Here is a 15,861-nt window from a genome sequence, read left to right on the forward strand (position 1 = left end):
TTATTCTCCTCCCACAGCCCATGTACACTCTCCCCTATCACTGACTCTCCCCACCCATTTAATCTCCTCCCACATCCCGTGTACACTCTCCCCTATCACTGACTCTCCCCACCCATTTAATCTCCTCCCACAGCCCATGTACACTCACCCCATCACTGATTCTCCCCACCCATTTAATCTCCTCCCACAGCCCATGTACACTCTCCCCTATCACTGATTCTCCCCAACCATTTAATCTCCTCCCACAGCCCATGTACACTCTCCCCTATCACTGACTCTCCCCACCCATTTAATCGCCTCCCACAGCCCATGTACACTCTCCCCTATCACTGACTCTCCCCACCCATTTAATCTCCTCCCACAGCCCATGTTCACTCTCCCCTATCACTGACTCTACCCACCCATTTAATCTCCTCCCACAACCCATGTACACTCTCCCCTATCATGGACTCTCCCCACCCATTTAATCTCTTCCCACAGCCCATGTACACTCTCCACTATCACTGACTCTCCCCACCCATTTAATCTCCTCCCACAGCCCATGTACACTCTCCCCTATCACTGACTCTACCCACCCATTTAATCTCCTCCCACAGCCCATGTCCACTCTCCACTATCACTGAATCTACAGACCCTTTTAATCTCCTCCCACAGCCCATGTACACTCTCCACTATCATTGACTCGACCCACCCATTTAATCTCCTCCCACAGCCCATGTACACTCTCCCCTATCACTGACTCTCCCCACCCATTTAATCTCCTCCCACAGCCCATGTACACTCTCCCCCATCACTGACTCTCCCCACCCATTTAATCTCCTCCCACAGCCCATGTACACTCTCCCCTATCACTGACTCTACCCACCCATTTAATCTCCTCCCACAGCCCATGTACACTCTCCCCTATCACTGACTCTACCCACCCATTTAATCTCCTCCCACAGCCCATGTACACTCTCCCCTATCACTGACTCTCCCCACCCATTTACCCTCCTCCCACAGCCCATGTACACTCTCCCCTATCACTGACTCTCCCCACCCATTTAATCTCCTCCCACAGCCCATGTACACTCTCCCCTATCACTGACTCTACCCACCCATTTAATCTCCTCCCACAGCCCATGTACACTCTCCCCTATCACTGACTCTACCCACCCATTTAATCTCCTCCCACAGCCCATGTACACTCTCCCCTATCACTGACTCTCCCCACCCATTTACTCTCCTCCCACAGCCCATGTACACTCTCCCCTATCACTGACTCTCCCCACCCATTTAATCTCCTCCCACAGCCCATGTACACTCTCCACTATCATTGACTCGACCCACCCATTTAATCTCTTCCCAGAACCTAAAGAGAGCAAAAAAGTGCCTCACTGAGAGTGAGAGACATGGAGGGGGGGAGAATGACAGAAAGCGATATATTAAAAAAACAGAAATAGAGAAATGGAGACTGAGAGGGAGAGACAGACAGACAAACACAGCGAGAAATGGAGAAGAGGAGAAAGAAAGACGGAAAGTAAAATGGTGGACTGACCATCATCTCCTCGACAGTTTCAGCATTGAATTGCTTTGTGCCATTCTCCAGTGCGCTCTCCAACTCCAGATATCCCCCAGGTCTCAAGTAATAACCAGAATCCAAGTTCTCCTTTACCGATTCCATCACTTCCGACAGTAACGCCTCACATCTTTGTCTTGATTCACTTTCGATCTTGGCAAGTAGTGAATTGTACCGGGAACTCAGGGACTTCTGGTAACAGGAAAAAATTAGTCAAAGAGACACTGGACCTCAGGGAGGTATCTGTACACTGACTGGTGTCTCACAATCCCCTCTCTCTGAGGAAGATATCTGTACACTGACTGGTGTCTCACAATCCCCTCTCTCTGAGGAAGATATCTGTACACTGACTGGTGTCTCTCAGTCCCCTCTCTCTGAGGAAGATATCTGTACACTGACTGGTGTCTCTCAGTCCCCTCTCTCTCTGAGGAAGATATCTGTACACTGACTGGTGTCTCTCAGTCCCCTCTCTCTCAGTGAGATATCTGTACACTGACTGGTGTCTCCCAGTCCCCTCTCTCTCAGTGAGATATCTGTACACTGACTGGTGTCTCTCAGTCCCCTCTCTCTCAGTGAGATATCTGTACACTGACTGGTATCTCTCAGTCCCCTCTCCCTCAGGGAGATATCTGTACATTGACTGGTATCTCTCAGTCCCCTCTCTCTCAGTGAGATATCTGTACACTGACTGGTGTCTCTCAGTCCCCTCTCTCTCAGTGAGATATCTGTACACTGACTGGTGTCCCTCAGTCCCCTCTCTCTCAGTGAGATATCTGTACACTGACTGGTGTCTCTCAGTCCCCTCTCTCTCAGTGAGATATCTGTACACTGACTGGTGTCCCTCAGTCCCCTCTCCCTCAGGGAGATATCTGTACACTGACTGGTATCTCTCAGTCCCCTCTCTCTCAGGGAGATATCTGTACACTGACTGGTAGCTCTCAATCCCCTCTCTCTCAGGGAGATATCTGTACACTGACTGGTATCTCTCAGTCCCCTCTCCCTCAGTGAGATATCTGTACACTGACTGGTGTCTCTCAGTCCCCTGTCTCTCAGGGAGATATCTGTACACTGACTGGTGTCTCTCAGTCCCCTCTCTCAGGGAGATATCTGCACACTGACTGGTGTCTCTCAGTCCCCTGTCTCTCAGGGACATATCTGCACACTCACTGGTACCTCTCAGTCTCCTCTCCCTCAGGGGGATATCTGTACACTGACTGGTGTCTCTCAGTCCCCTCTCCCTCAGTGAGATATCTGTACACTGACTGGTGTCTCTCAGTCCCTCTCCTTCAGGGCGATATCTGTACACTGACTGGTGTCTCCCATTCCATTCCCCTTAAGGAGATATCTCTAAACAAACTAATGTCTCTCAGTCCCTCTCTCTCTCGGTCATATCTGTACACTGCCTGGTGTCTCCCACTCTCTCTCTCAGGGAACTATCTGTACACTGACTGGTGTCTCCCAGTCCTCTCGCTCAGGGAGATATCTGTAAACTGACTGGTGTCTCTCAGTCCCTCTCCCTCAGGGAGAAATCTGTACACTGACTGGTGTCTCTCAGTCCCTCTCTTTCAAGGAGATATCTGAATATACGTCACCTCCAAATTCAAGATATATTTCCCGGTGTCAATCTTCAGAGAACGTTTCATGAAAACGCTCACGGCCACGTTGTGGTAATAAGTAAATAGATCGGTGAGTTGGTAGACAATGTGCGATGGAAACTGGGACAACCCTGCCACCTTGCGGTCGTAGTATTCCAGCGCTCTCTTAATGGCAGCAGTGTTTTCGTGTTCAGCCATTCTGGCTATACCGCTCTCCACACAAGGCAGCTCGCCACTAGCAATGGCGTCCACGTAGGTCATGGCCAAGTGGCTCAACACTGAAGTAGAAGATGGAGGAGATCACAACCAGGCAAAACAAAACTTTCCCATTCACTCCCACTGTACAGAATCCCAATGGACCCAACGCCTTCCCATTCACTCCCATTGTACAGAATCCCAATGGACACAATCCCTTCCCATTCACTCCCATTGTGTGGAATTCCAATGGGCCCAGCCCCTTCCCATTGAATCCAATTGTACAGAATCCCAATGGAACCAACCCATTCCAAATCAATCCCTTTGTACGGAATCTGAATGCTCCAAACCCCTTCCCATTCACTCCCATTGTACAGAATCCCAATGAACCCATCCCCTTCACATTGACTCCCAGTGTACATAATCCCAATGGATCCAACCTCTTCCCATTCCCACCCGTTGTACAGAAACACAAGGAACCTAACCCCTTCCCATTCACTCCCATTGTACAGAATCCCTGTTGACCCAACCCCTTCCCATTCACTCCCATTGTACAGAATCACAATGGACCCAACCCCTTCCCATTCCCTCCCATTCTGCAGAATCCCAGTGGACCCAACCCCTTCCCATTCACACCCATTGTACAGAATCCCAGTGGACCCAACCCCTTCACATTCACTCCCATTGTACAGTATCCCAATGGAGCCAACACCTTCCAATTCACTCCCATTGTACAGAATTCCAATGGACACAACCCCTTCCGAATCACTCCCTTTATACAGAATCCCAGTGAACCCAACACATTCCCATTCACTCCCTTTGTACAGAACCTCAATGGCCCCAACCCCTTCCCATTCACTCCCATTGTATAGAATCCCAATGGACCCAACCCCTTCCCATTCACTTCCATTGTACGGAATCCGAATGGACCAAACCACTGCCCATTCACGCCCATTGTACAGAATCCCAATGGGCCCCACCCCAACCCATTCACACCCACTGTACAGAGTCCCAGTGGATCCATCCCCTTCCCATTCAATCCCATTGCATATAGAATCGCAATGAACTCAACCCCTTCCCATTCACACCCGTTGTACAGAATCCCAATGCACCCAAACCCTACCCATTCACTTCTATTGTACAGAATCCCAATGGACCCAACCCCTTCCCATTCACTCCCATTGTACAGAATCCCAATGGACCCAACCCCTTCCCATTCACTCCCATTGTACAGAATCCCAATGGACCCAACCCCTTCCCATTCACTCCATTTGTACAGAACCCCAATGGACCCAACCCCTTCCCATTCACTCCCATTGTACAGAATCCCAATGGACACAACCCCTTCCCATTCACTCCCATTGTACAGAATCCCAATGGACCCAACCCCTTCCCATTCACTCCCATTGTACAGAATCCCAATGGACCCAACCCCTTCCCATTCACTCCCACACTACAGAATCCCAATGGACGCAACACCTTCCCATTCACCCCCATTGTACAGAATCCCAATGGACGCAACACCTTCCCATTCACTCCCATTGTACAGAATCCCAATGGACCCAACCCGTTCCCATTCACTCCCATTGTACAGAATCCAAAAGGACCCAACACCTGCCCATTCACTCCGATTATACAGAATCCCAATGGACCCAACCCCTTCTCATTCACTCCCATTGTACAGAATCCAAAGGACCCAATCCGTTACCACTCACTCCCATTATACAAAATCCCAATAGACCCAACCCCATCACTCCCATTGTACAGAATCCCAATGGACCCAACCCCTTCGCATTCACTCCCATTATACAGAATCCCAATGGGCCCAATCCCTTCCCATTCACTCCCATTGTACAGAATCCGAATGGACCCAACCCCTTCCAATTCACTCCATTTGTACAGAATCCCAATGGACCCGACCCCTTCCCATTCACTCCCATTGTACAGAAATCAAATGGACCGAAACCCTTCCCATTCACTCCCTTTCTACAGAATTCCAATGGGCCAACCCTTTCCCAATCACTGCCTCTGTACAGAATCTCAATGGGCCTGACCCCTTCCCATTCACTCCCATTGTACAGAATCCCAACTGACCCATCCCCCTCCCATTCACTGAATTTGTACAGAATCCCAATGGACCCGACCGCTGCCCAATCACTCACATTGTACCCAACGCCTTCCCATTCACTCGCTTTGTACAGAATCCCAATGGACCCGACCCCTTCCCATTCACTCCCTTTGTACAGGATCCCAATGGACACAAACCCTTCCCATTCACTCCCATTGTACAGAATCCCAATGGGCCAAACCCCTTCCCATTCATTCCCATTGTACAGAATCCCAATGGACCCAATCCCTTCCCATTCACTCCCATTGTATGGAATTCCAATGGATCCAACCCGTTCCCATTCAATCCCATTGTACAGAATACCAATGGAACCAACCCATTCCAAATCACTCCCTTTGTACGGAATCTCAATGCTCCAAACTCTTCCCATTCACTCCCATTGTACAGAGTCCCAATGGACCCAACCAATTCCCATTCACTCCCATTGTACAGAATCCCAATGGACCCAACCCCTTCACATTGACTCCCAGTGTACAGAATCACAATGGACACAACCCCTTCCCATTCACACCCATTGTACAGATTCACAATGGACACAACCCCTTCCCATTCACTCTCATTGTACAGAATCCCAATGGACCTAACCACTTGCCATACACTCCCATTGTACAGTATCCTAATGGTCCCAACCACTTCCCATTCACTCCCATTGTACAGAATCACAGTGGAACCAACCCCTTCCCATTCACTCCCACTGTACTGAATCCCAATGGTTCCAATCCCTACCCATTCACTCCCATTCTACAGAATCCCAATGGACACAACACCTTCCATTCACTCCCATTGTACGGAGTCTGAATGGACCAAACCCCTTCCCATTCACTCCCATTGTACAGAATCCCAATGGACCCAACCTTCCCATTCACACCCATTGTACAGAATCCCAATGGACCCAACCCCTTCCCATTCATTCCCATTGTACGGAATCCGAATGGACCAAACAACTTCCCATTCACTCCCATTGTACAGAATCCCAGTGGACCCAACCCCTTCCCATTTAATTCCATTGTACAAAATCGCAATGAACTCAACCCCTTCCCATTCACACCTGTTCTACAGAATCCCAATGGACCCAACCCCTTCCCATTCACTCCCATTGTACAGAATCCAAAAGGACCCAACCCCTTCCCATTCACTCCCATTATACAGAATCCCAATGGACCCAACCCCATCACTTCCATTGTACAGAATCCCAATGGACCCAACCCCTTCCCATTCACTCCCATTGTACAGAATCCCAATGGACCCAACCCCTTCCCATTCACTCCCATTGTACAGAATCCCAATGGACCCAATGCCTTCCCATTCCCTCCCATTGTACAAAATCCCAATGGATCCAACCACTTCCCATTCACTCCCACTGTACAGAATCCCAATGGACCCAACCCCTTACCTTTCATTCCCATTTTACACAATCCCAATGGACACAACCCCTTCCCATTCACTCGCATTGTACAGAATGCCAATGGACACAACCCCTTCCCATTTACCCCCATTGTACGGAATCCCAATGGACCCAACACCTTCCCATTCACTCCCATTGTACAGAATCCCAATGGACCCAACCCGTTCCCATTCACTCCCATTGTACAGAATCCAAAAGGACCCAACCCCTGCCCATTCACTTGCATTATACAGAATCCCAATGGACCCAACCCCTTCCCATTCACTCCCATTGTACAGAATCCAAAAGCACCCAACCCGTTACCATTCACTCCCATTATACAGAATCCCAATGGACCCAACCCCATCACTCCCATTGTACAGAATCCCAATGCACCCAACCCTTTTGCATTCACTCCCATTATACAGAATCCCAATGGACCCAACCCCTTCCCATTCACTCCCATTGTACAGAATCCCAATGGACCCAACCCCTTCCCATTCACTCCCATTGTACAGAATCCCAATGGACCCAACCCCTTCCCATTCACCCCCATTGTACAGAATCCCAATGGACCCAACACCTTCCCATTCACTCACATTGTACAGAATCCCAATGGACCCAACCCCTTCCCATTCACTCCCATTGTACAGAATCCAAAAGGACCCAACCCGTTACCATTCACTCCCTTTCGACAGAATTCCAAAGGACCAACCCTTTCCCAATCACTGCCTCTGTACAGAATCCCAATGGACCTGACCCCTTCCCATTCACTCCCATTGTACAGAATCCCAATGGACCCAACCCCTTCCCATTTACTCCCATTGTACAAAATCCCAATGGACCCAACCCCTTCCCATTCACTCCATTTGTACAGAATCCCAATGGACCGAACCCCTTCCCATTCACTCCCTTTCTACAGAATTCCAAAGGACCAACCCTTTCCCAATCACTGCCTCTGTACAGAATCCCAATGGACCTGACCCCTTCCCATTCATTCCCGTTGTACAGAATCCCAATGGACCCAACCTCTTCTCATTCACTCCCATTGTACAGAATCCCAATGGACCTGACCCCTTCCCATTCACTCCCATTGTACAGAATCCCAATGCCCCTGCCCATTCACTCCCTTTGTACAGAATCCCAATGGACACATCCCTTCACATTCACTACCATTGTACAGAATTTCAATGGAGCCAGCCCCTTCCCATTCACTCCCATTGTACGGAATCCCAATGTACCTAACCCCTTCCCATTCACTCGCTTTGTACAGAATCGCAATGGACCCGACCCCTTCCCATTCACTCGCTTTGTACAGAATCACAATGGACCCGGCCCCTTCCCAGTCACTCACTTTGTACAGAATCCCAATGGACACATCCCTTCACATTCACTACCATTGTACAGAATTCCAATGGAGCCAGCCCCTTCCCATTCACTCCCATTGTACAGGATCCCAATGGACACAACCCCTTCCCATTCACACCCTTCTTATCAATCCCAATGGAGCCACCCCTTCCCATTCACTCCTATCATACAGAATCCCACTGGACCCAACCCTTCCCATTCACTCCCATTTTACAGAATCCTAATGGACCCAACCCCTTCCCATTCACACCCATTGTACAGAATCCCAATGCACCCAACCCCTTCCCATTCACTCCAATTGTACACAATCCCAATGGACAGAAACCCTTCCCATTCACTCCCATTGTACAGAATCCAAATGGACTCAACCCCTTCCCTTTTACTTCCATTGCACCGAATCCCAATGGACCCAACCCCTGCCCATTCACTCCCATTGTACAGAATCCCAATGGACACAACCCCTTCCCATTCATTCCCATTGTACAGAACCCCAATGAACCCAACTCCTTCCCATTCAGTCCCATTGCACAGAATCCTAATGGGCACAACCCCTTCCCATTCATAACCATTGTGCAGAATCCCAATGGACCTGATCCCTTCCCATTCACGCCCACTGTACAGAAACCCAATTCACCCAACCCCTTCCCATTCACTCCAATTGAACAGAATCCCAATGTATCAAACCCCTTTCCATTCACTCACATTGTACAGATTCTCAATGGACCGAACCCCTTCCCATTCATTCCCTTTGTGCCGAATCCCAATGGACACACCTCTTCCCATTCACTCCCATTGTATAGAATCCCAATGTACCAAACACCTTCCCATTCACAGCCATTGTACAGAATCCCAATGGACCAAACTGCTTCCCATTCACACCCATTGTACACATTGCCAATGGACACATCACTTCCCATTCACTCCCACTGTACACAATCCCAATGGAGCCAACCCCTTCCCATTCACTCCATTTGTACAGAATCCCAATGGACCCGACCCCTTCCCAGTCACTCCCATTGTACAGAATCCAAATGGACCGAACCCCTTCCCATTCACTCCCTTTCTACAGAATTCCAAAGGACCAACCCTTTCCCAATCACTGCCTCTGTACAGAATCCCAATGGACCTGACCCCTTCCCATTCATTCCCGTTGTACAGAATCCCAATGGACCCAACCTCTTCTCATTCACTCCCATTGTACAGAATCCCAATGGACCTGACCCCTTCCCATTCACTCCCATTGTACAGAATCCCAATGCCCCTGCCCATTCACTCCCTTTGTACAGAATCCCAATGGACACATCCCTTCACATTCACTACCATTGTACAGAATTTCAATGGAGCCAGCCCCTTCCCATTCACTCCCATTGTACGGAATCCCAATGTACCTAACCCCTTCCCATTCACTCGCTTTGTACAGAATCGCAATGGACCCGACCCCTTCCCATTCACTCGCTTTGTACAGAATCACAATGGACCCGGCCCCTTCCCATTCACTCACTTTGTACAGAATCCCAATGGACACATCCCTTCACATTCACTACCATTGTACAGAATTCCAATGGAGCCAGCCCCTTCCCATTCACTCCCATTGTACAGGATCCCAATGGACACAACCCCTTCCCATTCACACCCTTCTTATCAATCCCAATGGAGCCACCCCTTCCCATTCACTCCTATCATACAGAATCCCACTGGACCCAACCCTTCCCATTCACTCCCATTTTACAGAATCCTAATGGACCCAACCCCTTCCCATTCACACCCATTGTACAGAATCCCAATGCACCCAACCCCTTCCCATTCACTCCAATTGTACACAATCCCAATGGACAGAAACCCTTCCCATTCACTCCCATTGTACAGAATCCAAATGGACTCAACCCCTTCCCTTTTACTTCCATTGCACCGAATCCCAATGGACCCAACCCCTGCCCATTCACTCCCATTGTACAGAATCCCAATGGACACAACCCCTTCCCATTCATTCCCATTGTACAGAACCCCAATGAACCCAACTCCTTCCCATTCAGTCCCATTGCACAGAATCCTAATGGGCACAACCCCTTCCCATTCATAACCATTGTGCAGAATCTCAATGGACCTGATCCCTTCCCATTCACGCCCACTGTACAGAAACCCAATTCACCCAACCCCTTCCCATTCACTCCAATTGAACAGAATCCCAATGTATCAAACCCCTTTCCATTCACTCACATTGTACAGATTCTCAATGGACCGAACCCCTTCCCATTCATTCCCTTTGTGCCGAATCCCAATGGACACACCTCTTCCCATTCACTCCCATTGTATAGAATCCCAATGTACCAAACACCTTCCCATTCACAGCCATTGTACAGAATCCCAATGGACCAAACTGCTTCCCATTCATACCCATTGTACACATTGCCAATGGACACATCACTTCCCATTCACTCCCACTGTACACAATCCCAATGGAGCCAGCCCCATCCCATTCACTGCCTTGTCTAGAATCCTAATGAACCCAAACCCTTCCCATTCATTCACACTATACGGAATCCCAATGAGTCATAGAGTCATAGAGTAATACAGCACGGATAGAGGCCCTTCGGCCCATCGTGTCCACGCCGGCCATCAAGCCCTGTCTAATCTAATCCCATATTCCAGCATTTGGTCCGTAGCCTTGTATGCTATGGCATTTCAAGTGCTCATCCAAATGCTTCTTAAATGTTGTGAGGGTTTCTGCCTCCACAACCCTTTCAGGCAGTGAGTTCCAGACTCCAACCACCCTCTGGGTGAAAAAGTTCTTTCTCAAATCCCCTCTAAACCTCCCGCCCTTTACCTTGAATCTATGCCCCCTAGTTGTTGACCCCTCTACTAAGGGAAAAAGCTCCTCAGCATCCATCCTATCTATGCCCCTCATAATTTTGTACACCTCAATCATGTCCCCCCTCAGCCTCCTCTGCTCCAAGGAAAACAAACCCAATCTGCCCAGTCTCTCTTCATAGCTGAAGCGCTCCAGCCCTGGTAACATCCTGGTGAACCTCCTCTGCACCCTCTCTAACGCGATCACATCCTTCCTGTAGTGTGGCGACCAGAACTGCACATAGTATTCCAGCTGTGGCCTAACCAGTGTTTTATACAGCTCCATCATAACCTCCTTGCTCTTATATTCAATGCCTCGGCTAATGAAGGCAAGTATCCCATATGCCTTTTTTACCACCTTATCCACCTGTTCCGCCGCCTTCAGGGATCTATGTACTTGCACACCCAGATCCCTCTGACCCTCCGTCTTGCCTAGGGTCTTTCCATTCATTGTGTATTCCCTTGCCTTGTTAGTCCCCCCAAAGTGCATCACCTCGCACTTTTCCGGGTTAAATTCCATTTGCCACTGTTCCGCCCATCTGACCAACCCATCTATATCGTCCTGCAGACTGAGGCTACCCTCCTCGCTATTTACCACCCTACCAATTTTTGTATCATCCGCGAACTTACTGATCATACCTTTTACATTCATATCCAAGTCATTAATGTAGACCACAAACAGCAAGGGACCCAGCACCGATCCCTGTGGTACCCCACTGGCCACAGGCTTCCAGTCACAAAAACAACCTTCGACCATCACCCTCTGCCTTCTGCCACTAAGCCAGTTTTGTATCCAATGTGCCAAGGCACCCTGGATTCCATGGACTCTTACCTTCTTGACCAGTCTCCTGTGCGGGACTTTATCGAAGGCCTTACTGAAATCCATGTATACCACATCCACTGCGTTACCCTCATCCACACACCTAGTCACCCCCTCAAAAAATTCAATCAAATTAGTCAGACATGATCTTCCCTTGACAAAGCCATGTTGACTATCCCTGATTAATCCTTGCCTCTCCAAGTGGAGACAAATTTTGTCCCTCAGAATTTTTTCCAATAATTTTCCTACCACTGATGTTAGGCTCACTGGCCTGCAGTTCCCCGGTTTTTCCCTACTACCCTTCTTGAATAATGGTACTACATTAGCGGTTTTCCAGTCCTCTGGCACATCCCCTGTGGCCAGAGAGGTCCTGAATATATGTGTTAGAGCCCCCGCAATCTCTTCCTTTGCCTCACACAGTAGCCTGGGATACATTTCATCCGGGCCTGGGGATTTATCCATTTTTAGGCCAGCTAAAACCGCCAATACCTCCTCCCTCTCGATGTTAATATGTTCGCGCATATCACAGTCCCCCCGCCCTATCTCTATGTCTACATTGTCCTTCTCCATAGTGAAAACAGATGCAAAAAATTCATTTAGAACCCCTCCTACATCTTCCGGCTCCACACACAGATTGCCACTTTTGTCCCTAATGGGCCCTATTTTTTCCCTAGTTATCCTCTTACCCTTAATATACTTATAAAACATCTTAGGATTTTCCTTTATTTTGCTCGCCAGTGTTATTTCATGGCCCCTCCTTGATCTCCTAATTTCTTTTTTAAGTATCCCCCTGCACTTTTTGTACTCCTCTAGGGCTTCCTCCGTCTTTAGCCTTTTGTATCTACCAAAAGCCCTCCTTTTCTTCCTAATCCATTCTCGTATATCCCCTGACACCCAAGGTTCCCTGTGGTTTTTGGAACCACTCTTGACCTTTACGGGAACATGTTGCCATTGTATGATCTCAATCTCCCTTCTGAAAGCCTCCCATTGCACCGATGCGGATTTTCCTACAAGTAGCTGATCCCAGTCCATTTTGGCCAGATCCTGCCTTATCCTATTAAAATCGGCCTTCCCCCAATTTAGAACCTTTATTTCCAGCTCATCCCTGTCCTTTTCCATGACCACCTTAAATCTTACCATATTATGGTCACGATCACCAAAGTGCTCACCTACTAGCACTTTTTCCACTTGGCCGGCCACATTCCCTCGAATTAGGTCCAGTACCGCCCCCTCCCTTGTAGGACTTTCTACATGCTGGCTCAAAAAGCTCTCCTGGATGCACTTTAAGAATTCTACACCCTCTGAGCCTTTCACACTCTGACTATCCCAGTTAATATTGGGGAAGTTGAAATCCCCCATTATTATTACCCTATTATTTGCAATGGACCCAACACCTTCCCATTCACTCCCATTGTACAGAATCCCAATTGTTGCAACCTCTTCCCATTCACTCCCATTGTCCAAAATATCAATGGACAAATCCCCTTCCCAGTCACTCCAACTGTACACAATCCCAACGGAGCGAGCCCCATCCCATTCATTCCCATTGTACAGAATCCAAATGGACCCAACCCCTTCCCATTCGCTCCCAATGTACAGAATACAAAGGGACCCGACCCCTTCCCATTCACTCCCATTGCACAGAACCCCAATGGACACAAAGCCTTCTCATTCACTCCCATTGCACAGAACCCCAATGGACACAAAGCCTTCTCATTCACTCCCATTGCACAGAATTCCAAGGGACCCAACCCCTTCCCATTCACTCCCATTGTACAAGATCCCAAGGGATTCAACCCTTTCCCATTCACTCCAATTGTACAGAATCCCAATGGACCCAAAGCCTTCCCATTCACTCCCATTGTACAGAATCCAAATGGACCTGACCCCTTCACATTCAGTCCCATTGCACAGAACCCCAATGGACCCATAGCCTTCCCATTCACTCCCATTGTAGAGAATCCCAAGGGACCCAACCCCTTCCCATTCACTCCCATTGTACAGAATCCCAAGGTATTCAACACCTTCCCATTCACTCCAATTGTACAGAATCCCAATGGACCCAAACCCTTCCCATTCACTCCCATTGTACAGAAATCCAAGGGACCCAACCCCTTCACATTCACTCCCACTGTACAGAATCCCAATGGACCCAAACCCTTCCCATTCACTCCCATTGTACAGAAAGCCAAGGGAACGAACCTCTTCCCGTTCACTCCAATTGCACAGAATCCCAATGGACCCACCCCTTCCCATTCACTCCCATTGTACAGAATCCCAATGGACACAACCCCTTCCCATTCACTCCCATTGATCAGAATCCCAATGGACCCAACCCCTTCCCATTCACTCCCACTGTACAGAAACCCAATGGACCCAACACCTTCCCAATCACTCCTATTGAACAGAATCCCAATTGTCGCAACCCCTTCCCATTCACTCCCATTGTCCAAAATCCCAATGGACAAATCCCCTTCCCATTCACTCCCAGTTTACAGAATCCCAACGGAGCCAGCCCTGTCCCATTCAATCCCACTGTACAGAATCCCAATGGACCCAAACCCATCCTATTCACTCCAACTGTACAGAATCCCAATGGATTCAACCGATCCCATTCACACCCATTGTACAGAATCCAAAGGGACCCGACCCCTTCCCATTCACTCCCATTGCACAGAATCCCAAGGGACTCAACCCCTTACCATTCACTCCAATTGTACAGAATCCCAATGGACCCAACACCTTCCCATTCACTCCCATTGTACAGAATCCCAATGGACCCAAACCCTTCCCATTCACTCCCTATGTACAGAAACCCAAGGGACCCAACCCCTTCCCATTCACTCCCACTGTACAGGATCCCAATGGACACAACCCCTTCCCATTCACTCCAATTGTGCAGAATCCCAATGGACCCGACCCCTTCCCATTCACTCCCACTGTACAGAATTCCAATGGACCCAACCCCTTCCCATTCACTCCCACTGTACAGAATCCCAATGGACACAACCGCTTCCAATTCACTCCCACTGTACAGAATCCCAATGGACACAACCCCTTCCCATTCACTCCCACTGTACAGAATCCCAATAGACCCAACCCCTTCCCATTCACTCCCATTGTACAGAATTCCAATGGACCCAACCCCTTCCCATTCACTCAAATTGTACAGAATCCCAATGGATCCAACCCCTTCCCATTCACTCCCACTGTACAGAATCCCAATGGACACAACCCCTTCCCATTCACTCCCACTGTACAGAATCCCAATGGACACAACCCCTTCCAATTCACTCCCACTGTACAGAATCCCAATGGACACAACCCCTTCCAATTCACTCCCACTGTACAGAATCCCAATGGACCCAACCCCTTCCCATTCACTCCCACTGTACAGAATCCCAATGGACCCAACCCCTTCCCATTCACTCCCATTGTACAGTATCCTAGTGGACCCAACCCCTTCCCATTCACTCCCATTGTACAGTATCCTAGTGGACCTGACCCCTTCCCATTCACTCCCATTTTACAGTATCCCAATGGACCCAACCCCTTCACATTCACTCCCATTATACAGAATCCCAATGGACCCAACCCCTTCACATTCACTCCCATTATACAGAATCCCAATGGACCCAACCCCTTCACATTCACTCCCATTATACAGAATCCCAATGGACCCAACCCCTTCCCATTCACTCCCATTGTACGGTTTCCTACAGTACAACAGTGCTGACACTGCTAAAAGTACTTCATTGGCTTTGGGCCATGACAGGCGCTATAGAAATCCAAGTTCTATCTTTCTCTCCCGACTGTCTCTGTCTAGGTTCTCATTGTGTTGGGTACATGGGAGGGGAGCTAGAAGGTAGGGGAGGAAGCCGGGAGATGGAGGAGGGGGAGGAAACAGAAGCCATTCTGGACTCGGTGGGTGGGCAACATCCATGTACTCACTCCTGCCCGTGACCG

General features: G+C 49.0%; 1 protein-coding gene across 3 annotated transcripts in view; it reads right to left on the reverse strand.

The window, feature by feature from the left end:
• The window catches only part of LOC147095478 (guanylate-binding protein 1-like), a 92,724-nt gene that overhangs the window by 35,227 nt on the left and 41,636 nt on the right, over window positions 1–15,861 (reverse strand). For all 3 annotated transcript variants that reach the window (XM_085974621.1, XM_085974620.1, XM_085974619.1), the window contains exons 7-9: window positions 15,847–15,861; window positions 3,151–3,431; window positions 1,538–1,750 (exon numbers count right to left, since the gene is read on the reverse strand). The exon at window positions 15,847–15,861 is cut by the window's right edge and continues 228 nt beyond it. In XM_085974621.1, the coding sequence (XP_085830747.1) occupies window positions 1,538–1,750; window positions 3,151–3,431; window positions 15,847–15,861 (509 nt within the window). The remainder of the gene's footprint in view (window positions 1–1,537; window positions 1,751–3,150; window positions 3,432–15,846) is intronic.

Source organism: Somniosus microcephalus, unplaced genomic scaffold (genome assembly GCF_052327205.1).
Source record: "Somniosus microcephalus isolate GS21.2 unplaced genomic scaffold, FLI_Smic_1.0 unresolved_chr1, whole genome shotgun sequence".
NCBI lineage: Eukaryota > Metazoa > Chordata > Chondrichthyes > Squaliformes > Somniosidae > Somniosus > Somniosus microcephalus.